General features: G+C 43.2%; 2 protein-coding genes across 2 annotated transcripts in view; one reads left to right on the top strand and one right to left on the bottom strand.

Moving 5' to 3' along the window:
* Nucleotides 1-27,622, bottom strand: part of LOC108491321 (nucleosome-remodeling factor subunit BPTF-like) — a 40,424-nt gene that overhangs the window by 10,116 nt on the left and 2,686 nt on the right. Inside the window, exon 3 of the mRNA XM_029568411.1 lies at nt 27,041-27,612. Within this exon, the coding sequence (XP_029424271.1) occupies nt 27,041-27,612 (572 nt within the window). The remainder of the gene's footprint in view (nt 1-27,040; nt 27,613-27,622) is intronic.
* LOC103742191 (leucine-rich repeat-containing protein 37B-like) lies at nt 2,027-6,236 on the top strand. Its single transcript, XM_029568407.1, has 3 exons — nt 2,027-2,895; nt 5,614-5,685; nt 6,218-6,236. Exons 1-3 carry the CDS (start codon nt 2,375-2,377, stop codon nt 6,219-6,221), a joined length of 597 nt encoding a protein of 198 aa, XP_029424267.1. The 5' UTR covers nt 2,027-2,374; the 3' UTR covers nt 6,222-6,236.

Below are 27,622 nucleotides of genomic sequence, written 5' to 3' on the forward strand. Positions count from 1 at the left end.
TGAACAAGTTGATTTTTCTCCATTGTACTGTGACTTTCTTTCCGTGCCTCCAGATTTCTCTGAAATTGAATCGCTGGCTCATCAAGAGGCCATAACTCAGACAATGGCCATCCCTGAAAAAGAGATTGTTTTTTAAGCTCAGCATGACAGCTCAAAATTACCCACACATCCCATTCTGGGTATAAAATGTTTTCCAGCTCAGCAAATGACTCCAGAGCCTCTGAACAATGCTGTAATTCAGCCTCCAACATATGAGATGATAGTTGCAGAACCAGGCCATCAAGCTGAGTATCTAAAATCAACTGGTGTCTCAGTTCATCCTTTGGATCTGGCAATCACTGTAACTTCAAAACTTATTCCAGAGGCTAAGCATTCCAGAGGCTAACTTATTCCAGAGACTCACTATCCTACAACATCACCCACCGTTACACGTCAGGCTATAGAACTGGACGTCACCATAACTCCAGAACCTACTCCAGAGGCTCACCATCCTGCAACATCATCCACTGTAACACGTCAGCTATGGACGTGGAACTCACCATAACTCCAGAACCTGCTCCAGAGACCCACCATCCTACAACATCATCCACTGTTACACATCAGCCTTTGGACCTTGAACTCACCATAGCTCCAGAATTTTTTCAGAGATTCACCATCCTACAACATCATCAACTGTTACATGTCAGTCTTTGGACCTGGAACTCACCATAACTCCAGAACCTATTCCAGAGACTCACCATCCTATAACATCTTCCACTGTTACATGTCAGCCTTTGGACCTGGAACTCACTATAACTCCAAAACTTACTCCAGAGACTCACTGTCCTACATCATCTTCCACTGTTACATGTCAGCCTTTGGACCTGGAACTCACTATAACTCCAAAACTTACTCCAGAGACTCACCGTCCTACATCATCTTCCACTGTTACATGTCAGCCTTTGGACCTGGAACTTAATATAAATTCAGAATTTATTCCCGAGACTCACCATCCTACAATATCACACAGCATTATACGTCAGCCTTTGGATCGGGAACTCACCATAACTCCAGAACCTACTCCAGAGACTCATCATCCTACATCACACAGTATTACATGTCAGACTTTGGACCTGGAACTCAACATAACTCCAGAACCTATTCTAGAAATTCACCATCTTACATCATCATCCACTCTTACACATCAGCCTTTGGACCTGGAACTCACCGGCTCACCATTCTACAACCCCAAAGACGCCAGCTCCTCTTCCAAAGCACCCTCACTGGAACTTCCATACCATGTTCATGTTCAGCATCCAACAATGTCATTTCAGCCTTTGGATCTGGAACTTACTGTAACTGGACCACCTACTACTAAGGGAGAACTGTCTCAGACTGTGCAAGAGACCACAGCACAGCTTGAAGAACCACCTACAGAAGTTGTAGCTCAGGCTTCACACTATCAGGAGGAGACATCTACAACACCAGCTCAGGGTCAACATGAGAATCCATCTTCACCCATTGTCTTATTTCAGCCTTTGGACCTGGAACTCACTGTAACCTCAGAGCCTACAAGAGAGGCACACCATTCTATAACCCCAAAGAAGACTCCAGCTCCTCTTCCAAGTACCCTTGGCTGGAACTTCCACACCATGTTCATGTTCAGCCCTTAACAACATCACCCAATGTTATAGTTCAGCCTTTGAACCTGAAACTCACTATAACTTCAGAGTCTACAAGGGAGGCTCACCATTCTACAGTCCCAAAGAAGACTCCAGCTACTCTTCCAAAGCACCCCCAGGTGGCACTTCCACACCACATTCATATTCAGCACCTAACAATATCACACAGTGTTACATTTCAGTCTTTGGACCCGGAGCTCACTATAGTCTCAGAGCCGACTAGAGCAGCTGCACATTCTACATCTCTGATGACGAGTACAGCTCCGCTTCCAAAGCAGGTGACACTTCCACCCCAAGTTCACATTGAGCATTCAAACCCAATCGAGGTCACAGTTAAACCTTTAAGATTTGAAACTTACCATAATTCCAGATTCCAATGAGGAGGTTGGACTTTTTCTAACCAGGCAGAATACCCCCACTCAACCTGTACAGCCACATGAGAGACTTGTAACCTAAGATCCAGTGTTTTATATTAAAAATATAAAGTCGCATAAGAATCAAATTCATCATCTGGGGACTCCCAGGATTCCAGTTCAGTATCAAGATGTAGGGCATTCTGAAACTCAGGTGCCCAGGATAGAGACTGAACTTCATGCAGTGCCAAGGAAGACTGTCGCTCCCCCTCCAAAGCACCCCAAAATGACACATCCACCTCTAGACCATTTTCATTCTCAGCATCCAAACCCACCTCAACCTACAAGTGAGCATTTCACATGGACTTTTCTGTAATTCAACAATCAGCTACAATGGCTAAACATTCTGCCCATATAAAGAAGACCCCAGTTCAGCCTACAGGGCTGCCTAAGGAAATTGTAGCTCAGTCTCTAGCACATGGGGTGAAGGTTCTAACATCAGTTCCAGATCAAGCTCGGTATCCAAAGTCACCAATGATAAAGGCTGCACATTTTAAAGTCCCAGAGACTGTATATCCTCATCCAAAGTACTCTGAGGTGACATTTCCACCTCCGGATGAGGTTCAGCCTCAGTATCTAAGCTCAACTGAAGTCACAGATCAACCTTTGACTCCAGAACTTACCATAACTCCATATTCTGAAAATTCGAATACAGAAAAATATTTGCCTGTGGAACAAAATGCCTCCATGACTACCAACATGTGTGCACTCTGTACCTGCCAAAATGGGACACTGTTGTGTATTGATCTCAGTCCAGCGCAGCGGCTCCTCCAAGTGCCTGTGCCAGAACCCAGCACCTACAATGGCACCTTCACCATCTTGTAAGTATCACTTTTTCTTCTTGCTGTTCTACATTCTGCCTGACATAGCGACCTTTTCCTCAACTCCCTACTGGGCCTTTCCCATCACCTGCATAGACTTACTTTCTGCTCTTACCTTTGCTTATCAACTTTTTCCTGTCCTCATTCTCTTTACTACCGTAGCCCTCGCCAATGTTTTATTTGTGATGAACTTTTCCTTTTTTTCATATCTTTTTATTTAGCACCATTATATCATTGTTTAACCTTTCCCCCACTCTATGACTCATTAGTGATGATTCAACAAAGTAGTTAGGGTAAACTTTGGAGCTGGACTCCCAGGGTGCATACTCAGATCTTTCAGGCAGTAACTCTGCAACCTTGGGAAAAGTATTTAGTTTTGAGTTAATTCCCTCACCTGTATAATGAGGATTATGATAGCTACTATTTCACAGGACTGTTATGAGATTTAGATACATGTAATATTTATCTCGGCACTAGCACATATATGAATGTTAGCTATCAATATTATGCAATATCTCAGTTATGTCCAGAACTCATCTTTGTTTTTGGTTTTCTATGTATTTGGATGCATTTTGTGTACTACTCGGGGCTAAGAAGTATGGGAGCCACTTACACATGGCATTGTCTCCAGAACATGAAAATGATCGATGAAAAGTAAAGAAACACTAAATTAAAACTAGCTGTGGCTCAAAGGGGACCTGTAATCTTTAAAATAAAGCCAGGAAATACAGTGTAGGCAAAGGCAGGGCTACAGCAACACCAAGGATTTAGTAGGCTAGTCTTCCAGGAAGGACTTGAATTAGAAAGCAATGAAAGGCATTATGAGATGCCCTGAATACTAAGTCCAGTGATTTGAAAGTCGCACAGTGAGATATGGAGAAACAGTATAAATTTCCAAGAAAGTCAGAAAAATGATTAAAATGGGAGGACGTGTGTGTTGGACAGGCTGGCCTTGAGTTCACAGTCATCCTGCTTCAGCCCCTCAAGTCCTAGAACTAAAAGCACGTGCCACCACACTCAGATCTAAGATGATTTTAGAATCTATGTATGGAGTGATCTAGAGGGGAAAGCTTGCTTTTGGAAACTATGTAGAAAGAGCAAGAAAAACTTAGGAATAAGATGAGTAAGGGCTGAGTCACTGTGACCAAGATGAGAATGGGAAGAAAAACCTCAATCCCTTGAGGAAGAGAAGACAGAGTTTAGTGACTGACTAAAGAGTTGGGGACTGGAGTGTGCCAAAAAGAGGAAGATGGAAGATGAATCCAATGCTTCTGTCCTTGATGAAGATGAGATGATGGTGGACCAGGTGGACACAGCAGTCAGGCAGGGGAGCAACCTGAGGAAGATTTCAGTGTTAGGTATTTTTATTGATGAGCATAAAAATCAGAAGGCTGGTGGTTGAGTGATGTCCACTAGGCAGGTGAGCAGACTTAGTTCTTCCCCGTCAACAAAGAAAAGCACTGACCAAAAAAGACTTTATTGAGACAGAATTAAAGGTAAAGGTTGAAAGTTATCCACAGAGTTGAAACTAAATATAAATAAGGTTTTTAACAGCTTCTCTTAAGATGTGCCATTCATGGATACACTCCCACTTAAAAAAAATCACGGAAGCACAGTGTGGCGGTATTTTCTGACAATCCCAGTACTTGGAAACCAAACAATGAGACAGCCTGGGCTATACATAGTGGGATCCTGTCTCAAAATCACCAAGAGCTTAAGAATGCAGCTCAGTGGTAGAGTACTTGATTAGCACTACAATGTCCTGGATTCCATTCCTAGCAATGAAAAAAAAAACAAATTTAGATAGAGGGTGCCTGGGGATGCATCTAATACATAGAAAGCCAAGAGCAAAGATGAGCAAAGATAGCAAGACTAGCCATATCACTAAGATCTGGGCTTAATTAAGAGACCCTGCCTCAATGAATAAAGTGGAAGGAGCGGTCAAGGGTGATTCCTGACATCAAACTCAGGCCTTTATAGTCACACACATGCACACACACACACACACACGTGTACATGCGCACATGTGTAGATACACATGCACAAATGTAAGGTTGGAAAAGAAGTGTTTGTAGGATGAACTATGAAATTCACCCCTCACAGCTTGTCACCCTTTTCTCTCTGCCCTACCACCCATAAGATAAACCATGCTTGCATTTTAGCATGTGTCCTTCCAATTTAATTGGTGTTTTTAAAATATTTTATTCTTTGACTGAGTTGTGTTTTCTCCCTGTGTGGCATGTCTCAGAGCTCTTTTCCATGTCAGCACTAATTTCTAATTGTGGAACTAATTCCACATCCTTCCATTACCTGGAGATGTTTCAGCAGAGCACTTAGGCAAAGCTTTGGTGTTACCTGTCACAGGGTTTCTTAATGGCTAATAATGACAAGTATTTACTCATTTTTCCTTTTGAATTATTGATCATTTTCTCACTGATTTGTAAAAGGATTTAAAAACACTTAGTAATTAACTGGCATCTTTATCCAAGGAATGGACAGCTGGAAAGTTAAAATTATGAGGAAATGCCTCACTGTTTGTGCCAGTGGCCTAACACTGTTTATTCACTGTGCATAACTGACTGACAAACTCTGAAAATCAGAAAGTCAGTAGTTTCTGTTTTCTGCATTTGAATACTCCGAAGGAGGTTTCAATGGTTCTTTTATGGGTTCTGCACATTTTTTGAACTTATTCAAGTATATGAACCATATTTCTTACAGAAATTTCCAAGGAAATGATATTTCTTATATTGACAAAAAGGTATGGAAAGCACATCAATGGACTGAGAAACTGTGAGTATATTTTCTTCAAATATGAATACATTTAACTACATTAAAGTCCTTCTTTGCCCATATTTTGAGGTCAATATAGGAGAAAAGGTGTTTCCTCCCTGTAACCCACTGTATTTCTGTAGAATAGATATCTGGAAATAGAATTTTTAGGGTAGAGATATAATATCTAAACTGGGTGGGGTCACAATCCTAGTTACTAAAGAGTCTGAGGCAAGAAGAGCCAAGTTCAAAGCCAGCCTGGGCACGTTTGTGAGACCACATCTTCCAGCCCTAAACTTTTACTGAGGCCTGGGCAGTTGGCTGTCCTAAGTAGATTTCCTGTGTTCATACTGTGACATGTTCTGAGCTGCCATTAATCTTCTCTCTCTGTTATTTCCATTTCTCAGGTTTAAGTTTAGGTTTATATTTCTCTTTATTAATGGCACTCCAGTATTTGCTGAACCCTAGTTTATTTGGCTGGGTTGTGTGGTTGTGGACTGAAGATGGGCTGTCAGTCTTCTCTAACCAAAAGCAATCTCTTCTTCTTTGGAAGTTGATGCAGCTATAAGGAACCCAGAAGGAGAATTCATGAAGGTGTTACAGGCCAGGAAGGGGAACACCAGCACTGAGCTCACTATTGAAACGGAAAGGGGATATTCAGAAAAGGATGGTGGCACTTACTTGGGTTTCATGAATGAACAGCTCGACTTTAACGATAAAAGTGATGTCCTTAGTGCACTAAATTACATATTGCCATATTTCTCAGGGGGAAATCAGGAAGATGTACTGTCAACACTGTTACCATTCATTAAACTGCTTTTTTCTAACGTACAAGACAGTTCTCTGGGAATGGTGAAAAGTGATACAAAGAGTGCTCTTAAATACGAATCCAATTCCAGTAACTTGAATTACAAAAATAAGTTGAATAAGCTTTATTTTCTAGAAAATTTGTTAGATGCGGAAACTGATGAGGTTAGAAAGGAGAAAACTGTCATGCTTATGCAGCAGTCTAGCTGCTTAGGGTTCAAAATTAAACAACACATATTTGAAAAAAGATGGGAACCTGCCCAGGCAGGGGACACAGTCTTGCAGAGATTGAGAATGAAAAGAGAAGGTTCGCAGGATGAACAGTCCTCGGGGGACCAGGAAGCCTATGGAAAAGGCACTTCAAGGAAGGAAGCAAAAAGAGCCTGAGGAGCAATCAGAGGAAGCAGCAGAGGAGGAGGAATGCTCCAGAACTCTCACCTGTAAGGGAATAGAAGGCTACAATGACAGGCCTCCAGAGCAGTTGCCCTCCAGGCTGCATATAAACTAGAGTATGAGAGTCCTCATCTCTAACAATTCCCAGACAATGCTAATTATGCTGTTGGAGGGTGGGGGCAAACACTGTGAACCAGCTCCACAGAGCATAGACAGGCTCTTCCTCCTGCAATCCAGAATAAAATTTAGCATACAATAGAGGAAATCTGAGAACATTATCTTCAAACTATGCCTTGAATTCTGACTGGCATCAGCTACGATACGTGTGAAGTTTGGAATCTCAGGCCCCACTCCATGTAGAAAATTTTTATCTCGGGTTTTCTCAAAATCTTCAAGTGATTCATTCATGTGCTTGCTGAAGTTGGAAACGCTGTCTTCAAACACTCCCTAAAATTGTGTGTAGACAAGCAAAACCACCAGGGACAGCCTAAGCTTAGAGACCCTGTCTCAGAAAAAAGTTCTGTTAAAGGCAGACTACATGTATGGAACCCCCAAAGAAGCTAAGTAATCTGTATTTTTATCCTTCTCCCCAGATAATTCTGACATTTAGTCAAAGTTTGAAAACCGCTCTAACGAAATTGGGCATTTCCCCTACTAAGCAGAAAGGAGAGCCTTCCAGGAAACTCAAGCAGGAAAAGTAAAAGGCAGCCGGAGGTGTAATTAGAATAGGACTGATGCAAGGTGGAAACTTAGACATTAAACAAGCAAAAAGGAAAGAAGGAAAGTGCCCCCAACAAACGGCCAAAGAATTTTCAGCACGTTAGATTAAGGCAGAGAATTCAGAACTGTAAAAGCAGGCACTGTGAATAGGGTATAGTCTTAACGGAGGGAAAATGTGGGTATATAGGTACAGACACTTTAAATGACTTCCCAGTTCTTGGACCAAGCTTTCTATTTCAAATTATGCAACAGAAGAGACTGTTTACAAGGGTGTTCCTCTACACTCCAAATAAACTGACTCAAAACCTCAAAACGTGTTTGCCACAGTGAGTCTCCTACCTGGCTGAGTTCTAGAAATATGTACAGATACCACAATCTTCATTTAATTTCTCATAATTTAATTTCAAAAACTTGCCCTCGCAAAGAAGTCAAGTTCGGTTCCTAGCACCCTCATGGTGGCTAACAACTATCCATAATTCCAATTCCAGGGCATCTAATGTCTTCTTCTGGCCCCCTCGGGCACTGCACGCACACGGGTGTATCTATATACATTCAGCCAAAACATTCATACATACACACAAAAATACAAATAACAAGCCAAAGCCCCACACAAACCAAAAAAACCTTGTCTTACATTGTAAACAGGTACTACTTTACTTTTCTCGAGTTTTGAGAAACCTCAAACATTTCTCAGGTTCCACTTAAATGTCACCTCCTTGATCTTGTACCATGCTCCCTGGTGCTGTGCTTCTGACAGTGTGCCCTCCTTGATAACTGGCTTAGTGGTTCTGGCACATGTGTTTAGTCCTTTGGTAAATAGATCATGACTTTACTATTACAGTAACTTAATATCTGCTTAGGTAGTGAGAGCATAGAGATAGATCCAGGAGTAAAGTCATGCCAACATTAAATCTTAAGTTGTTGGTTTTCCAGTATTGACACACAAATTTTTGTTTTATTATTTTTCTTCTATTTTCTTTTTCTAATTTTTAAATTATTTTTTATGTATATGAGTGTTATGTTTGCATGTGTGTGTGTCATGCAGTGCCCAAGGAGGACAGAAGAGGACATCAGATCCTCTGGAATTGGCATTATGGACTGTTGTTATTCACCACGTGGGTGCTGGGATCTGAACCTGGGTCTTCTGCAAGAACAGCCAGTGCTCTTAACTGCTGAGCCATCTCTTCAACCCCATTTTATTATTTTGGTAAAGAACCTTTGCACAGTCTTTTCAGACTTCTAGACATCATAAAAATAGTATGTCATTTCAGAGGAAGAAATTATAGTATGTTCCCCACTAACTAACTGACATCTCACAGAGGAGACCTGTCAGCATTGGTAAAGCAGTGAGGCAGCCTCATTCCCAGCACAATACTCCATGTTAATACAATCTAATTTTTTTTTTGGTCTTTTTGAGACAGGGTCTCCCTGTAGCCCCAGCTGACCTGGAACTTGCTATGTAGCCCAGCCTGGCCTCCAACTTAGAGATCCGCCTGCCTCTGCCTCCCAAGTGCTGGGATTAAAGGCGTGTGCCACCACACCCTGCCTACAATCTAATTTTTTAAACAATATTTTATCATTTACTTATTTACTTATTTATTTATTTATTTTATATAAGTGCTTTGCCTGCATGTATTTAAGTGCACCATGTGTATAAAGTGCCTGGGGAGACAAGAAGAGGACATTGGATCCCCTGGAACTGCAGTTAGCTGCCATGTGTGTGCTGGGAACCAAACTCAGGCTCTTAACCACTGAGCCACATCTCCAGTCCCTATTTATTTATTTTTGTGTATGAGTGTTTTACCTGCATGTATGTAAGTGTACCATGTGCATGTAATGCCTGCAGTGCGGAAGGCATCAGGTCACCTGGAACTGGATTTAGGGAACAGCTGTTAGCCACCATGTAGGTGCTGGGAATCAAACCCTGGTCCCCTGCAAGAGCAACCAGTGTTCTTTAACTGTTGAGCCATCTCTCCAGTCCCTAAAATCTAATTCTTTTATGTTTTTGTTTCTTTTTAAAATATATTTATTATTTTTATTTTATGTGTGTAAGTGTATTGCTTGAATATATGTAAGAAGAGGTCATCAAATCCCCTGGAACTGGAGTTACGGACAGTTGTTAGCTACCATGTGGGTTCTGGGAACTGAACCCTGGGTCCTCTGCAAGAGCAACCAATGCTCTTAATCATTGAGCTATCACTCCAGCCCCCAAAATCTAATTCTTTAACCTACTGTTACATGTATAAGCCATCAATCATGTAATAAAAAAAAACCTGTGATATACTTAATAGTCATCTTTATTTTTATTTTTGTCATTTTTATTTTATGTGTATGAGTGTTATGCCTGCATGTAGGTAAGTGTGCCTGTGTTGTGCAATACCTGTGGAGGACAGAAGAGGCTGTGGGATTCCCTGGAACTGGAGTTATGGACAGTTGTTAGCTGCCATGTGGGTGCTGGGATTTGAACCCCGGTCTTCTAAAAGAACAGTCAGTCTTCTTAACCGCTGAGCCATTTCTCCAGCCCCAATAGTCATCTTTTAAAAATTATGAAACACAATGCCCAAACTACCAAGGACTCACCATTTGATCTGGAACATTGTCCCAATAGAGCATAAAGCTATCAATTTAAAGGCTGTGCTCAAATAATACATTCCATCTGCCCCATTCCCTGTCCTTTCATGAATAATATTTTTTAAAAGTAGCTAGGGGATAGGGGTGGGGAGCAGAGGCAGGTGGATCTCTTTGAGTTCCACGTCAGCCAGGGTACATAATGAGACCCTGTCTCAAAACTACAAAATATTCCAGCACTCAGGAGGCAAAGGCAGGCAGATGTCTGTAAGTAGAGGCCAGCCTGGTGTACATAGCAAGTTCTAGGCCAGCTGGGGCTACAGGGAGACCCTGTCTCAGAACAAACAAAAAACAAAAAAAATTAAAAAATTAAAGTCCAGCAGCAAGCTTTAATAGTGCTTTCAGGGTACTAGGAATTGTGTTGGGCACTTTTAAATGCATTCTATCCAGTCAACAAATGCATATAGCCATTTAAAGATATTCACTGAAGGCCGGGTGTGGTAGTGCACACCTTTAATCCCAGCCCAAGGGAAAGAGAGGCAGGCAAAGCTCTGTGAGTTCAAGGCCAGCCTGGTCTACATTGTGAGTTCCAAGCCAGCTGGGGCTACCTAAAAAATAAATAAATAAATAAATAAATAAATAAATTAAAAACAAAAACAAACAAAAACCAAAGATATTCATTGAGGCTAAATACTTTATCCAAGGTAACTGCCTGTACAACAGAGTTACTGCTAAAACCCAAGCCCATCTATCTTCTCCTGAATTTATGCTCTTTACTAACATAGTAAAGTTCTAACTCCAGTGTCAAAAACCATCCACCTGCCCGGCGTGGTGGCCCATGCCTTTAATCCCAGCACTTGGGAGGCAGAGGCAGGCAGATCTCTGTGAGATCAAGGAAGCCTGGTTTATCTAGTGAGTTCCAGGACAGCTGGGGCCTCAGGGATACAAGGAAACCCTGTCTCAAAAAAAGAGGACCAAACAAACAAACAAAAAACAAAAAAAAAAAACACCCTCCTGAGCTGACCTGTCAATGAATGTGTCTTTGAGAAATAACCCATGCCCTTGTGCACTTAGGAGAAATAGCAGATAAAGGACCTGAGTGACAAGGTTAAACGTGTGAGACCTGTACTACACTGTCACCAAGAGCTATCATTTCAAGGACTGAACAGCCACATGTGGCTAGTGGCTATCATTCTAGAGAGCATACACAGAACATTTCCATCATCACAGAAAGATCTAGTGGACAGCTCTGATCTAGAGATAGATTAGGGACTGCTGCATAGAAATGGAATATTACCCCACTACATTCTCAAAATGATGCTAAAATACATTCAGTACCTCTTTAAAATAGTCATAAAAGACAAAGATAGAATCAATGGATTTCCAATGTAAAGAATTCTATCAAAATTGAAATAAAGCTGGGCATGGTGGTACACACATTTAATCCCAAGATTTGGGAAGGCAGAGGTAGGCAGATATCAGTGATCTGTATAGGGAGTTCCAGGCCAGGTGGGACTACAGCCAGACCCTGTCTCAAAAACAAAAACAACAAAACCCCGAAATAAACCCGTCCCCACACAAACACAACTGAGGGATATATATGTGCTCTGAGAGAAAACTGGAACTAACCTCTTGAGGGTCGTTAGTTAGAAGTGAATCAACAGGAAATATATAGATTAAAAATGCTTAATAAGGGGCGGGGAAGTATTCAGTGACTGAGCATGTGCTTATCAAAGAGGCAGGGAGCTCAATCTGCAGCATGCAGGTGGGAAGCAAGCTGAAGAGGTCTAGCAACAAGATGAACGATTCTTCCAAAGTTGAAAACAGTTAAACATCAAAACAGTAGACCATCTATGTGCATTTTAAAAAACATAAAATACTCAGGTCCAAACACACATGCCATTAAGTATAAAAAGGAATGGGAATGATAAATTGCAACTTCATGACGAATTTTTACCTCTGGAGACGCACAGAGGAAAGAGGGTAACAATCTGTACCATTTTATCTTTAAAGATAGCAGGACCTGTATTAAATATACTAAAATGTCAGTATTTACTAAATTTGGATAATACCAGTACTCAGGAAGCAGACGCCAACCTGAGCTACACAGGGGACCTAACTCAGAGGAAAAGCACTTGTGCATAGCATACACAAGGCCCTGGGCTTAACCCCAGCACCCTAAAAATAAGAAAATGTGTGTGTGTGCATGTGTGTACAATTTTCCAACTTTTCTGAATGCTTGAGGTACATCTGATATATTTTTAGACTTTTACTTTCTTTTTCTCTTTTTGTAGTGCTGAAGGATAAACTCACCAGGGCCTTACACATGCAATGCAAGCGCTCTACCCCAGGCCAAGAAAGTTTTCTTAAAGAGAATTATTACCAAATCCAATGGTTCATCAACCATTTACAGGTATGGTAATCCATATACTCAAGAAAAAAATTCATTATACACAGAAACTTGGCAGAAGGGAGGTTTTAGGAGTCAACTTAATAATAATTGGGGCTAGAGATGGCTCAGTGGTAAAGAGTGCTTGCTGCTCTTCTGGAGGACAGGAGCCCACATGACAACTGCTAGTAATGCCAACACCTTGTTCTGGCTTCCAAGTTTCAAAATATGCAGGCTCAAATACACACATAAAACAAAAACAAAATAAACTATAAAGAAATAAATAAAAATCTGGGCCTGGAGAAATAGCTTGGTTGGTAAAGTGCTTGCTGCACAAGCATGAGGACCTGAGTTCAATCCTCAGCCCTCCCATAAAAATGCTGTGTGTGGTGGTGCATGCTTACATTGCTGGGATCAGCACAGGGGAGGCTGGACAGGCAGATCCCGGGGCTTGCCAGCCTGCCTAGCTGGATCAGAAATGAGAGACCCTGATTCAAAATTTTAAAAAATGAAGTAAGGGCTGAAGAGGTGGTTCGGCAGGTAAAGGAAGGTGCGTGTCACCTAGGCTTTAGACCCGATCATATATATCCCCAGGATCCACACGGTGGAAGGAGAGAGCCGACATTCACAAGGGGTCCTCTGAACGCCACACATGCACCCTGGCATACACACATGCGTGCGATAATTTTTTTAATTAAAAACAAAAACAAGGTGAATGACCGCTAAGAAACGACACCCACGCTTGTCCTCTGACCTCTACATACATGTGCATACACATGCACATACACACACAAATAAAAAATAATAATCTGCCTCCCTAGTACAGTAGTCAGTCTCAAAAAAATAAAAAGTCCTTTCATATACATCTTTAGAATCCCCCACCCTCCAAAAAAGCCTGGCTCTAGGACACCTGGGTGAACAGTTTATGTAGCATCAGCAGAGTCTGAATTCCTAAATACCTGGCCCCCAAATTACAATAATACAAAGATTCTTTGTTTTTTACAATGACTTGTTTTTAATGTCTGTGGGCTGGCAGAACACTTAAGTGGACAGAAGTGCCTGCCTACAAGCCTGGCGACCAGACTTCAACCCCAGAGCCCACAGTGGAAAGAAAAAAAATCAACTCCCAAAAGGTGTCGTCTGACCACCACAGGTGACATGACACAAGCACCTTTGCACACACACACATCACAACAAACACAAATAATAATAAAAAAACCTAAACTTTCATGAATCCCTTTTTTTTATTACTAAAAACAAAACCCCTGAAGCTGGATAACTTTATTACGGAGTTCTTAAACATGTTTGCTAACCCTTGATGAACCACAGTATTGTATGTGCTTATAAAGAGGTTTATTTAGCTAAATTTTAGAGGCTAAATGTCCACATTCAGGAAGCCCTGATGCCCTGTCAGTCCTCTAGTGAGGATTTAGCAGATGGCATCACTGTGCAGGAGGAAGAGGCAGTACAGCACAGAAAGGAGCCAGAACGACTAGGAACCCCAATGCCTTCCAAGACCTGCTTCCATGGCCCCAGTATCTCAAAGATGCCCTCATTTCCCACACCCCCTCATGGGGACCAAGCTTCCAACACATGAGTACACTTAAAATATGTCCAGGGGTCTGTAATCTACCATCAAATGTTCAGCAAAACCCAGACTTGGTGGCTCACACCTATAATCCCAGCACTCAGATAGTGAGTGAGACAGGAGGATCACTGCAGGCTCAAGGGCAGCTTGGGTTTTATACAGTAAGTTTTAGAGCAGCTTAGGCTACAAAGTGAGACCTTGTCTCAAAAAAAAAAAAAAGAAAGAAAGAAAAAGAAAAGTAGGGGTCTGGAGAGATGGCCTAGCAGTTAAGAGCACTGACCGTTCTTGCAGAAGACCCAGGTTCAAATCCCAGCACCCACATGGCAGCTACAAACTGTCCTTAACTCCAGCTCCAGGGGAACCCGAAACCCTCTTCTGACCTCCGTGGCATTGCACGACACGGGTGCACTTACTTACATACAAGCAATACACTCATACACATAAAAGAAAAAAAAAAAAGAAAGAAAACAAGAATGTGATGGCACACGCCTTTAATCCCAGCACTCAGGAGGCAGGGACAGTCTGATTTCTGTGAGTTCAAGGCCAACCTGGTCTACATAGTGAATTCCAGGCCAACTGGGGCTACAGGGAGACCCTGTCTCAAAAAGACCAAAAATAAATTAAAAATATATATTTTTAAAATTAAAAACGAACCCTGGGGCTTGTGGAAGCAGGAGGATTTCAAGTTCAAGGCCAGTCTGGATTACACAGACATCCCTCCCCCGAGCTCCCACTCCCTACATACAAGCGGTCTGGGAGATGACTCAGTGGGTAAAACACTAACCTCACAACCCTGAAGACCTGAGTTTGGATCCCAGCACCCAAGTAAAAACGGTGCAGTGGCACAAGGATCTGATACCCTACTGGGAGATGGGAAACAGGAGAACAGCAGGAAGCAAGCCAGTTAATGTAGCTTACACAGCAGTGAACAACAGACACCTTGTCTCCAACAAGGTAGACGGTCAGGACAGACACCCCAGGTTGTCCTCTAACATCTACAAGCACACTGTAGCACAAGCAAACCAACACTCACAGGCACAAATGTTTAGGACACACCTTTAATTCCAGTACTCGGGAGGTAGAACAGGAGGATCAGGAGTTCAAGGCCAGCCTTGGTTAAAGAATGAGCTCAAGACTAGACTGGGCTACAAAAGATCCTATCTCAAAACAAACAAACAAACTAACTAACTAACTAAAGAGGCAGGCATACCACTGTAAGTGTTTATGCACCTATAGAAAGGGCCTCCAAATACACAAAGCCTACACAAAGAGTGAGGAGAAAGGACAAATCTGTAATAGTCTACACTGCAACACCTGGCTCAGTAACCAACATAACAAGATCACAAACCAGCACACATAACAGAAGTCTTTAATACTATCAACCAACTTGATTAGCATGTATGGAAAACCCCACCTAACAGCAGAATATCCCCTCCTTTTCAGTACTGGAGAATGAACCCTGGGTCTCACATGTGCTAGGCAAAAGTACTGGGGCTGGAGAGTTGGCTCAGCAGTGTGTGCACTGCTCTCACAGGACTCAAGTTTGGCTCCCAACACCTAGGTCAGGTGGCTCATAGCCACCAGTAACTTCAGCTCCAAGACATCTAACACGTTCTCTGGCCCCTGCAGGCACATGTACTCACATGGCATACAAACATACAAAGAAGCATGTACATAAAAACTGAAGATAAACTTTTTTTTGAGATAGTCTCCCTGTAGCCCCAGCTGACCTGGAACTTGCTATGTAGAACAGTCTGGCTTTGACCTCACAGAAATCCACCTCCTGAATGCTGGGACCAAAGGCATGAACTATCACAACCCACCTAAAAACAATCTTTGGTTTAAAATAAAAAGCACTACTACTAAACTGCATCTCTAGTCCAGAAATACATTTATTTCCAAAAGCAAATGGAGCACTCACCCAACTAGTCATAAAACAAATCCCAATTCTTTATGTGTTTATTAGATGAGGGCTTGCTAGGTAACCTGAGCTGGCCTTAAACTTGAATCCTCCTGTCTCTGCCACCTGAGCGCTAAGGATTACAAGAATATGCCAGTTTAAAACTATGTTCTCTGACCATAATGGAATTGCATTATTCTGTTAAGCCAATAACAGAAAAGTTATCCACTGGAAATGTTTGAAAATTAAACAATATCTTGACTAGCTTTCAAAAATCCATGAGTCAAAGAGTAATCACTATAAAAGGCAGAAAATATTGTGAACTAGTAGGTGTGGTGGTACATGTCTTTAATCTCAGACAGGGAGGCAGAGGCAGGTCTCTGTGAATTCCAGGCCAGCCAGAGGTACCGAGAGAGAGAGAGAGAGAGAGAGAGAGAGAGAGAGAGAGAGAGAGAACTGAACTCATGTGGTAGCACACTCCTATAATCTAGCACTTGGGAGGCTGAGACAAGAGGATCTGAGTTCTAATCTGGCCCACACAGCAAGACCCTGTCTCCCAAAAAAGGAAGGAAGGAGGGAGAGAGAAAGGTAGGTAGGCAGGCAAATCTGTAAACTATCCAGAAGAAACTAAAAACAAGTTTGTGATGTTGGCTCGTTTAAGCCATGGATCAAATTATGATGATCCCACTTCCGATTTCATTTGGTTCATGAGAGCTAAATGGCTGTAAACATAATCCAAGGAACAACAATATTCAGTGATGTGAAAATGGGGAGAAATTCAAACTGCAGACAGGGTTGGAAGGTCTTACTGGACCAGCCATCAGCATTCATTTACATGTGTTCATGGCTTACAGAAGCTTACCACAACCAGAGATGGCCCAGCCTTTGAAATGGCACAAGGTAACCCAGCAGTCTCACCCCATTCCCAGACAGCAACCTAACACAAAGAAAGGGAGCATCTGTGACTGAATACACAGTGCTAGCACATTTCAGACAGTGCTTCTGTAAAAGAAAAGGTGTTGAGGGGCCAGAGCTGTGCATGGAAGGTGGTGTGCATGAGAGTGTGTAAGCATGCGTGCATGCAGAAGTTAAGAGGACAATTTGTGGATGCAGGGTTCTCTCCTCCCATCATGTGGGTTCTAGGGATCAAACTCGGGTCATCAGGCTTGCTAGCAAGTAAGTGTCTTTACCCACTGAGCCATCTTGCTCCTTCAAAATAGCTTTCTTAAAAGACAACTAAACATTAGAACCAAATACAATTATGTATTAATAAAGAAAGAAGTTCCATGTCTTCATTGTACATGTAAGCCTCATAGTGGAAGAAAAGGCTAAGTTACAAACTAGAAAGTCCCGAGTATGTAAAGCAATTTTGATTTCAGAACAGGAAAAAGCAAATGTAAGAGTAGGGCTAAAATCAGCTTTCTGTTTTGTTCTGTTTTGTCTTCTTGAGGCAGGGTCTCTCTGTAGCGCCAGTTGGCCTAGAATTCACTATGTAGATCAGGCTGGCCTCGATCTCATAGAGATCCTCCTGCCTCTGCCTCTCAAGTGCTGGGATAAAAGACATGTGCCATCACACCCTGCTCTTCTTGGCTATTTTTAATGTTGGACTGTTTCCTCAGACGAATCTGGATGTAGCTGTACAAGCATCAGAAGAGGAAATAATCGAAAGAAATTCTACACCAATTAATGTGCTTCTGAAATGCTTTATAGGTTTCATAAATAGAACACACCACAGACAGACCTGGATAGGTGAAAGGCACATTTCTAGACAGTAGAGAAGCTGCACCTACAGACGTGGAGTATGACCCCGTGGCCAGGCCATCTCCCAAGAGTGTGGATTCCAGAGCCTATCTATGGGTAGGGAGAAGCCTAAACGTTAGCTTTCTTCAAAAATCTGAGGAGGTGCCATAGTTGCATCTTAACCACTAGATCACAAAAGAATCCCACTGAAAGCAAAAAGGACTGAAAATGAATAGCTAATTGGATAATGACATCTAAGAGGTTATATATATAGAACCCAGACATCCGGGGCCACCTAGTAGTTGACAATTTATATATTACTTTTACAACACAGGAATTCTAACTGTTCAAACAAGTCTGAATTTTGCATGAATATATATGTGGATATATATATATATATATATATACACACCTATGTATAGCTATACATGCAAAAACACACATATATGTAACTTCTAGCCTACTTCTATCAGGATCGTGTCAGATTTTCTAATACTGCCTCCTCCTGAATCACCCATAAGCACAAGTAATGTGTAAGTGCCCTAAAGATGACCCCCAAATCTTACTGAAAGAAATATAACCCTGCCATTTATACAAATAATGCTTGAGGGGGCTGGAGAAAAGGCTCGGCAGTTAACAGCACTGGCTGCTCTTGGGAGGACCCAGGTTTGGTTCCCAACACCCACACAGCAGCTGACAACCATTCAGCTGTAACCCTGATTCTGGGGGATCCGACACCCTCTTCTGACCTCCCTGGGCATTGCACGACATGAGTGAACTTACATGCATGCAGGCAATACACTCGTACACACAAAATAAAATAATAAATAAAATATTTTAAAAAACCAATGCTTGACCAACAGTCTCAATTAGGGGGAACCACAGTTAGACTAGTGAGGCCATCCAGGCAGCACAGGATTTGGGCAAAAAAGCCAGAGGAAGGTGTCAGGTAAACTCACTGACCTAACAGAGGTGGACTGAGACTGACCACAGCAGTCAATCCAAGAGAACTTTCTGCAGTGAATGATGGGAAATGGTCCAAATGCTTGACATTTGTGTGGTACAATACAAGAGCCACCTGCCACATGTAGCTACTGACCATCTTCAATGTACCTACTGCCACTGAGGAACTAGACATTTAATTTTACAGTATCTCAGGGCTGGAGAGATGGCTCAGAGGTTAAGAACACTGACTGTTCTTGCAGAAGACCCGGGTTCAAATCCCAGCACCCACATGGAAGCTCACAACCATCCATAACTCCAGTTCCAGGGGATCCAACAGCTTCTTCTGTCCTCCGAGGGTGCACTTACCTACATGCAGGCCATACACACATACATATAAAATAAAAATAATAAAAAAAAATTTTTAAAGCCACTATTCTTCTTTTTAAAAAATTGGTGGCACACGCCTTTCATTCTAGCACTAGGGAGGTAGAGCCAGGCAGATCTCTGTGAGTTCAAGGCCAGCCTGGTCTACACAGCGAGTTCCAGGACAGCTGGGGCTACAGGGAGACCCTGTCTCAAAAAAGACCAAAAAAAGTAAAAATTCTATTAAGAGGCAGGTGTGATGGTGCACACCTTTAATCCCAGCACTTGGGAGGCAGAGGCAGGCAGACCTCTGTGAGTTCAAGGCCAGCCTGGTCTACATAGCAGTTCCAGCTCAGTTGGGGCTACAGGGAGTCCCTATCTCAAAAAAACAAAAAAAAATTCTAATAAGACCATCAAGATGGCTCTTCCAGTAAAGGCACCTGGCACCAAGCCTTATGACCTGAGTTCAATTTCAGGGGACCCACATGGTAGAAGAAGAGAACTGACTCCTGCACATTGTCCTCTGATCTCCACAAGCATTCAGTGACACATGGATACACACACACAAACACACACACAAACACACACACAAATAATAATAATGTAAATTCAATAAATTTTTTAAATTATAGTAAGTGAATTTTGTCAAGTCAGCAGGATACTTGGGGGGTTAAGAGACTTGCCACCAAGTCTAATTACCTGAGTTCAATCCCCAGAATACACATTGTGGAAGGAGAGAACCTGCAAGTTGTCCTCTGACCTCTACATGCACACTATGGCGCACTCATACTCACATACTTACACACAATAAACAAATGTAATAAAAAATCTGCAGTGGGACAGGAAGACAGGGAACAATGTGGGGCAGAAAAAAGTGTAAACGTGTATAAAGCCCATCACTTTGTATGCCAACTTGATAAAATTCAAAAAAAATTTGTTAATAAAAAAACGGTGGGTGTGGGGCTGGAGAGATAGCTCAGCGGTTAAGAACACTGGCTGTTTTTGCAGAAGATCCTGGTTCAAATCCCAGCACCCATGTGGCAGCTAACAACTGTCCATAACTCCAGTTCCAGGGGATCCGATGGTCTCTTCTGTCTTCTGCATGCATTGCACAGCACAGGTGCACTTACCTACCTACTTAAGAGTACTGACTGCTCTTGCAGAGGACCCAGGTTCGATTCCCAGCACCCACATGGCGGTTACAAACTGTCCTTAACTCCAGTTCCAGGGGAATCCGAAGCCCTCTTCTGACCTCCGCAGCATTGAACGAACCAGGTGTACTCACATACATGCAGGCAATACACTCATACACATAAAATAAAAATAATAAATAAAATATTTTTAAAAAAATAAAAAAATTTTTTTAAAAAATGCTGTGTGTGATGGCCCATGCCTATAATCTCAGGATCTGAGAAGCTGAGTCAGGAGGATCAGGAATTCAGGGTCATCCTGGAGTAGTAAATTTGAGGCCAGCTGAGGCCACATGAGACCCTTCCCCCAAAAAACTATCATAGGTGGGTACAGACAGTTAAGGATATAGCTCAACTGGTAGAGCACTTGTCTATCATGTATAACGCACTGGGTTCGATCCCCAGTGCTGTGTAAACTAGGTGGGATGACATCCTCAGGTATACGATGAGTTTGAAGTCAGCCTACCTAAGGTACATGAGACCCTGTCGTCAAGTAAAAATAAAACTGAATTTGCAATGATCCAGCAATTCCACTCCTAGGTATATATGCCCAAGACAAATGACAATATATGCAAACAAACACTTGTAACATGAACTCCACAGCAGCATTATTCATCACAGCCCAAAACAGAAACAACTCAAATGTCCATGAACTGATGAAGTGGATAGGCAGAGTTTGACAGACCCATAAGCAATTCAGTATTATTCAAATATTGGACATGCTATAAAATACATGAACTCTGAAAACATTACACTTAAATAAAAAGTCACATTAAGCTGGGCGTGGTGGTGCATGCCTCTAAACCCAGCACTCAGGAGGCAGAGGCAGGTGGATCTCTGTGAGTTCAAGGCCAGCCTGGTCTACATAGTGAGTTCCAGGACAGCTGGGGCTACAGGGAGATCCTGTCTCAAAAAGACCAAAAAAAAAAGTCATATTAATACAGGACTCCATCTTTTTGTTTTGTTTAGAGACACTGTTTCACTATGGTAGCCCAGGCTGGCCTTGACCTCACTCATAATCCACCATGTCTGGCATATGTTTCCCTCCTTAATAAATGTTCAAGACCAGCCTGGGCCACACAGTGAAACCCTGCCCCCCCCCCAAAAAAAGGTAGGGCTAGGGTGTTGCTCAGTTAGAAATACATGCATAAGGTCCTGGATTCAACCCCCAGTCTCTCTGTCTGTCTTTCTGTCTCTCTCTCTCTCCAGACACGCATACACCCCCCCACACAGCAAATTTCAATAAAGCTAGGTTCAATCCCTGCCACTACACACACACACACAACAAACCTAAAAATTTTATATTGTTTAAAATCATTCAGTAAACTAATCAATGTCCATTAAATGTTAGTTATTACTGTTACTATTTGGAATATCATTAGTCAATAAAAAAATCTAAATATGGGCTGGAGAGATGGCTCAGCAGTTAAGAGCACTCACTGGCTGCTCTTACACAGGACCTCGGTTTGGTCTCCACATGAAATGTCACAATCACCTGTAATCCCAGTTCAGGGGATCTGATACCATCTGGCCTCTGCAGACACTGCACACATGGTACACATACATACCTACAAACACTCACACACATAAAAGAAAAATAAATAAATCTTTAAAAAGTATTTTAAATAATATTTACCAAAATAATTTTAGATACATACTAGCAAACAAAACAAACATAATTAAGGCAGATCAAATAGCTCAGCAATTAAAGGTACTTGCAGCCAAGACTGATGACCTGAATTGAATTTTCTGAATTCACATGGCGGAGAGAATTGATTTCTATCAAATTTTTTATTCTGAGCCCCCACATGCATGTTGTGGCACCCCTGACACACACATACATGCAAAATAAATAAAAGTTTAAAATGTTTTTCTTTCGTTTTTCTTTTAAAATTTTTATTATTTTTTAAATTATATATTTTTTATTTTATGTGTATGAGTGTTTTACCTGCATGTATATGCATGCACCCATGTCATGCAAAGCCCCCAAAGGCCAGAAGAGGGTGTCACATCCCTTGGAACTGGAATCTGACAGTGCTGGGAATCGAACCTGGGTCCTCTGGAAGAACAGCAAGTATTCTTAATCCACTGAGTCATCTCCCCAGTCCCAATTTTTATTATTTTTAATTACGGGTATGTGTATGTGTGTGGGTAGGTGCATGTGTCTGCAGTACCTACGGAGGCCAGAAGAGGGTGTCAGATCTTCTGTCGCTGGAGTTACAGGCAATTGTGAGCCACCCAACATAGGTGCTGGGAATCAAACTTGGGTCCTCTGCTAGGGCAACAAGTGCTTTCCAACTGCTAAGTCACCTCTCCTGCCCCCTTTTAAAAATTTTTTTGAGGCTGGGTATGGTGGCACATGCCTTTAATCCCAGGACTCAGGAGGCAGAGGCAGGCAGGTCTCTGTGAGTTCAAGGCTAGCTTTGTCTACATAGTGAGTTCCAGGCCAGCTGCAGCTACAGGAAGATCCTGTCTCAAAACTACCAAAAACAAATAAATAAATTATTTTGAGACAGGGTCTCTTGCAGCCCACTCTGGTCCTGAATTCCTGGTACTCCTGCCTCTACCTCCCAAGTTCCGGGGCTAAAGGCATATGCCATTACTCCCAGCTTCCTTCTTTTGAGAGAGTCTCACTATGTAGCCCAGGCTGAACTTGAACTCACACTCCTCCTGCCCTCACCTTCCAAGCACTGGGATTATAAAGATGCACCTTCACACCAGGCATAGTTCCTTCTGTATGATTTCACTTCCAAGCTGCATGTATATCTGACTCGTAATCCCAGCACTATGTCAGGAGGCTGAGGCAGGAGGACTGCTTGTGAGTTCCAGGCCAGCCTGGGATATAGAATGAGGCCTTGTCTCAAAATAATAGTAAAGATAATAATAAGATTTTACTTTCAGAATTTCTCAAAGTACAATTTTAATTTTTGCATGTTCAAACTTTTGGCTTTTTTTTTTTTTTAATTTTGTGTGTCTGAGCATGTGTGGAGGTCAGAAGCCAACTTTCAGTACTCAGTAAACAACTTTCGATAGTCAATTCTCTCCTTCCACAATGTGGGTCCTGAGGATCAACCTCAGGTTGCTAGGTCTGGTGGCAAGCACCTTAACCCACTGAGCTATCTCATCCACCTTGCTTTTTTCTGTAGTTAAAATATTTTGGCCAGGCATGGTGACGCAGACCTTTGGTCCAGCACATGGAAGGCTGAGGCAGGTAGATCTCTGAGATTAAGGCAAGCCTGGTCTATATAATGAATTCCAGGCCAGCTGAGGTTACATGGAGATCCTATATCAAAAAGCCAAATATAGCCGGGCGTGGTGGCACACGCCTGTAGTCGCAGCACTCAGGAGGCAGAGGCAGGCGGATCTCTGTGAGTTCAAGGCCAGCCTGGCCTACATAGTGAGTTCCAGGACAGCTGGGGCTACAGGGAGACCCTGCTTCAAAAAGGCAAAAAAAAAAATTATAACAACTAATCATTTAACACATTACGACTAACCCTTAGTAGTGACTAATATTCTGGGTTGAGGATGCAATTCAGGTGGGAAGAGTACCTGTCTAGCATGTGGAAACCCCTGAGCTTCTATCACCATCACAGCATAAACTGTGGGCATGTTGACACACCTGTAATCCCAGCACAGGGAAAGTAGAGGCCAACCTGGGTTACATGAGGCTGTTTAAAATCTGCCTAAGACACATCTCATATAACCGAAAGCATGAAAAGTTAGAATGAGGGCCACAGCTAAACAACTGATAAATTATGAAGCCAAAGTTATAACTACTCTAAGCAGGCAAAGAAAACAGGGACCAAGATGAATAAGAAAGTTCTAAAGCATAATCACAGCAAGGGGATCTGAGTTTGTCTAAGAAGAAGGGACCAGCTTGCTCCTGGCCAGTCACTCAGACTACTACTACCCATCACCACCACACCCTCTCAACCCCCATCCCCACCAGCAAGAGTCTGTTGTCAAGGGTGAGAAAAGGAGGCCCTAACCAGAGACCAGAGCTCCTGGCCTTAAACATACAGCCACATTCCCAAATACGCCTGCGGGCAGGCACCAGGAGCAGGCAAGCGTGCATGGCACACAAGCCTATTTACTATCACAGACCTAGGACATGCCTGGCCACTGCTCACAGATCACACTGCCTAACTTTTTAATAATTCTAGCCTAGCTTTCCTTAATTCTCATGCTTAGCCGCTACAGGTGCTGATTCCACAAAAAAAAGTCTCATTTTATCTTGACCTCCCAGTTGCCGATCACACTCCATTCTTACAGAGGCCTGTAAGATGCTTTCTATTCCCAGTCTACACTGATGGGTCAATTCCAGAAAACTCCTGGACAGATCTTTCAGGGCTATAAAACCACTTCCGCTGGTTCTAGCTCAAGTTTATACATGGCACTATTACTGATGGGAAGAAAAATGCCTGTGATCACCCACCTGAGCCGATCCTTATTCAACAATGAGGGAGGAGAAGTACAACTGCTATGGCCTGTTCCTCTAGGGAACAGCCCAGCAGCATATTAAATGCACCTTTATAGTCTACTTCCTATTCGTATACCCAGGCTCTTGCTAAAGTCACTAGTGTGGGCCCACACTTCACTATCAGTACTAGAGGTCATGCTGCTCCTTCCCTCCTGCAATCCACAAGCCAATCCGGGAAGCTTCTGCCCACACCAGCCCCCACCCCCTCCCACTGCCCCTCTCCAGCAACCAATTGATGTACAGAGTACTCAATAGATACTGTGTTAGGCAGCCAACAGTGTTAAGAGCTGAAGGGTGTCTAATATCAAAACTTAATCCTAAAGTTATTTAATTCATATAAATTAGAACAAAAGTATCATCAGGTGGCTACATGCATCATCGGGAGAAATGACCATAAACACATTTTTATGTGAGGATGCTTTAAAAAAAAAAAAAAGAGTCCTAGCCAGGTGTGGTGGTGCATGCCTTTAATCCCAACAATCAGGAGGCCAGCCTGAGATGATCTAATAGCTGGTTCCAGGCCAGCTGGGGCTACAGAGAGACACTGTCTCAAATAAACAAACAAATAAAAAGCTGCCCTAGCAACACGTGGTAATTTAATTAGGAGTTAAACTGAACTGCCCTACCCAAAAGCCTCAGTTCACACTTAAAAAATGTCCTCCATAAGTGTATGTTGGACTTCAAGTTCAATTCTCGGCTCAGGGTACAAAGAGGCCCAACAATTGATTTCTTAAGGTAAAAACCATTACTATAAAAGATGTGTCGAACAAAGTTGACAAAAATTGAAACTTGCCTGTAGTGCCTGCCACACTCGTCCCCCACCCCAGCGGCTCCCCTTGATGCCCGTCCTCATCCATAAACTAGGCAACCAACTCTTCTTACAGGCAAGCAGAAAACATTACCTTTTCTCACCTGATGCTAACACAATCTAAATGGGTTTAGATCGGGCTTAATTTCCATACTTTCATATTCTCCCAATAAAAATTTAAGGAGTTATAAAAATGGAAACACTGAAATGTAACCATTTCTACACCCTATTCTCTCTGAAAATGACATGTCAAGCTCTCTTAAGATCCTTGTACTTCCTCATTAACTTTACTTTGGAAAGGCTCTTACAATTGGATTTTAATTTTGCTAATCCAGGTTAAGCCTGACAAGCTGTTGCTATAATTTTTTTTACAACGATGCATTAATACAAAGCAGCAACTGTGTGCATGTCTCTTTTAAACAAAATGTACCACACTGAGTGAGAAAACAAGAGAAAAGTCACCATGGAGAAATGCATCTCAGATCCAGGGAGGACTTTTTCCTCAGAAATAGAATGAAAAGTAAAAGGCATATTGCAATCAGGTTGACACGTCTACCCTGTAACTTCAAAAAGTTCATCTTCAGCAATTCCGCCTGGATGATCAACTACCCACCTTCCGCAACAGGTGCCTCGAAACTGCATCTCCCAAGCAAAGCCAAGATCAAACTCGTTAGGACGCACGTCCCTGTGGCTTCCTACTTTTATTGAGGATTTAGCCAAAGTGATTTTGAATCGGATGGACTGCCAAATTTGGTTTGGTTTGGTTTTCTGCTTTGCTTTACATCAGCCATTTACCAGCAACTGTTGCACGCGCCTCCCGAGCGAGCGGAGGAACACAAACAAACTGCACAGGACCAGATAAGGTTCCCCTACTAACCCAACAACGCTTCCTCCTGAACAGTTTTTCTGCACAACTAGAGGTGGCAAAGGAAACGCGTCTGTGCGTATTTAGGTGCCTCGACCGGTCTCAATCCTTACTCCCTTTTAAGGAAGAGACAGATAATTTTTAATCTGCAGGAAACCGCATTAGAAATTCAAAGGGATTTGCATAACAAGAGCCTTTTTTCGTTCCCCCCAAAAGGGAAAAAAATAAATACAGCAAAGCAAAGGGAGAAAATGAACGCAATGGATACGGGTGTACCAAACTTTCGATCCTGCCTGACGGAGACACCGCACTTGGCACACAGGTGGAAGAGGAAAAGAGGGAGGGGGGAGACAAGAGAGCGAACCAGTGTGTGGCCTGCAAACTGCAACAATGCAATCTCCATTTTGAACAATGCGCCTCTTTCCTGTTGCAAACCTATTTTTGTTGTGTCGTGGTTCTCTTTCTCGGTCACTAGACGTGCCGTCCCGTTTCCCCCGAGTGGGGGGTAGGCCGGGGTGTGGGGGAAGCCGGGAAGCAGGATGCACCGCACTCGAGAGGGAGCGAGCAGCGAGGGGAGGGGAGGAGGTGGGGCAGGAGTCTCCGGGCCACCTGGGTGGTACCTGGAGTGCTGCTGTAGGTGCTATGGCTCCTGAAGCTGCTTTCCGTGCAGTAGCTGGCGGCGTCGTCGTCGTCCTCCATCTCCTCGGGATAATCGGAGTCATCGTCGTCCTCGTCCGTGTCATCTTCCTCGTCGTCCTCCGAATCCTGGGTCTCCTCGGCGTCGCCGTCCTCTTCCTCCTCCTCGTCCTCCTCCGATACCATGTCCTCCTCCTCGTCGTCGTCGCCCTCGTCGCTCTCGTAGTCATCGTACACCACTTTGTTGACCGAGCGGCCGGCCGGGGTGGTCCGGGCCAGGTGGCCGCCCCCGCCTCCTTGGGCCCCCGGCGCTGTAGGCGGAGGCCGGCCGTGGCAGCTTCCTCCGGCCGCCCCACCGTGGGCGAGCTCAAGCCGCGTCTTGGGCACCACCTCAGCCTGGGTGGCGGCCCACCTACACCCCCGGCTGCTGCCGCGGTGCAGCGAGCGCAGCCCCCCAAAGGGGCGGGGCGGCGGGGCCAGGGAGCAGCGCTCGGCAGAGGGAGTAGCGGGCTGCTTGGGCTGCCTGCCCAGCCGGCCCCTCACGTGGGAGCCGCGGCTGGGGAGGG

The sequence above is a fragment of the Nannospalax galili genome, unplaced genomic scaffold (assembly GCF_000622305.1).
Source record: "Nannospalax galili isolate Female #2095 unplaced genomic scaffold, S.galili_v1.0 scaffold781, whole genome shotgun sequence".
NCBI lineage: Eukaryota > Metazoa > Chordata > Mammalia > Rodentia > Spalacidae > Nannospalax > Nannospalax galili.

What these genes read in the sequence shown, in the direction of transcription:
- LOC103742191 (XM_029568407.1), top strand. Translation starts at nt 2,375, where the DNA reads ATGGACTTTTCTGTAATTCAACAATCAGCTACAATGGCTAAACATTCT. An exon ending in AATGGCACCTTCACCATCTT is followed by an intron (nt 2,896 to 5,613) that starts GTAAGTATCACT and finishes TATTTCTTACAG; the next exon opens with AAATTTCCAAGGAAATGATA.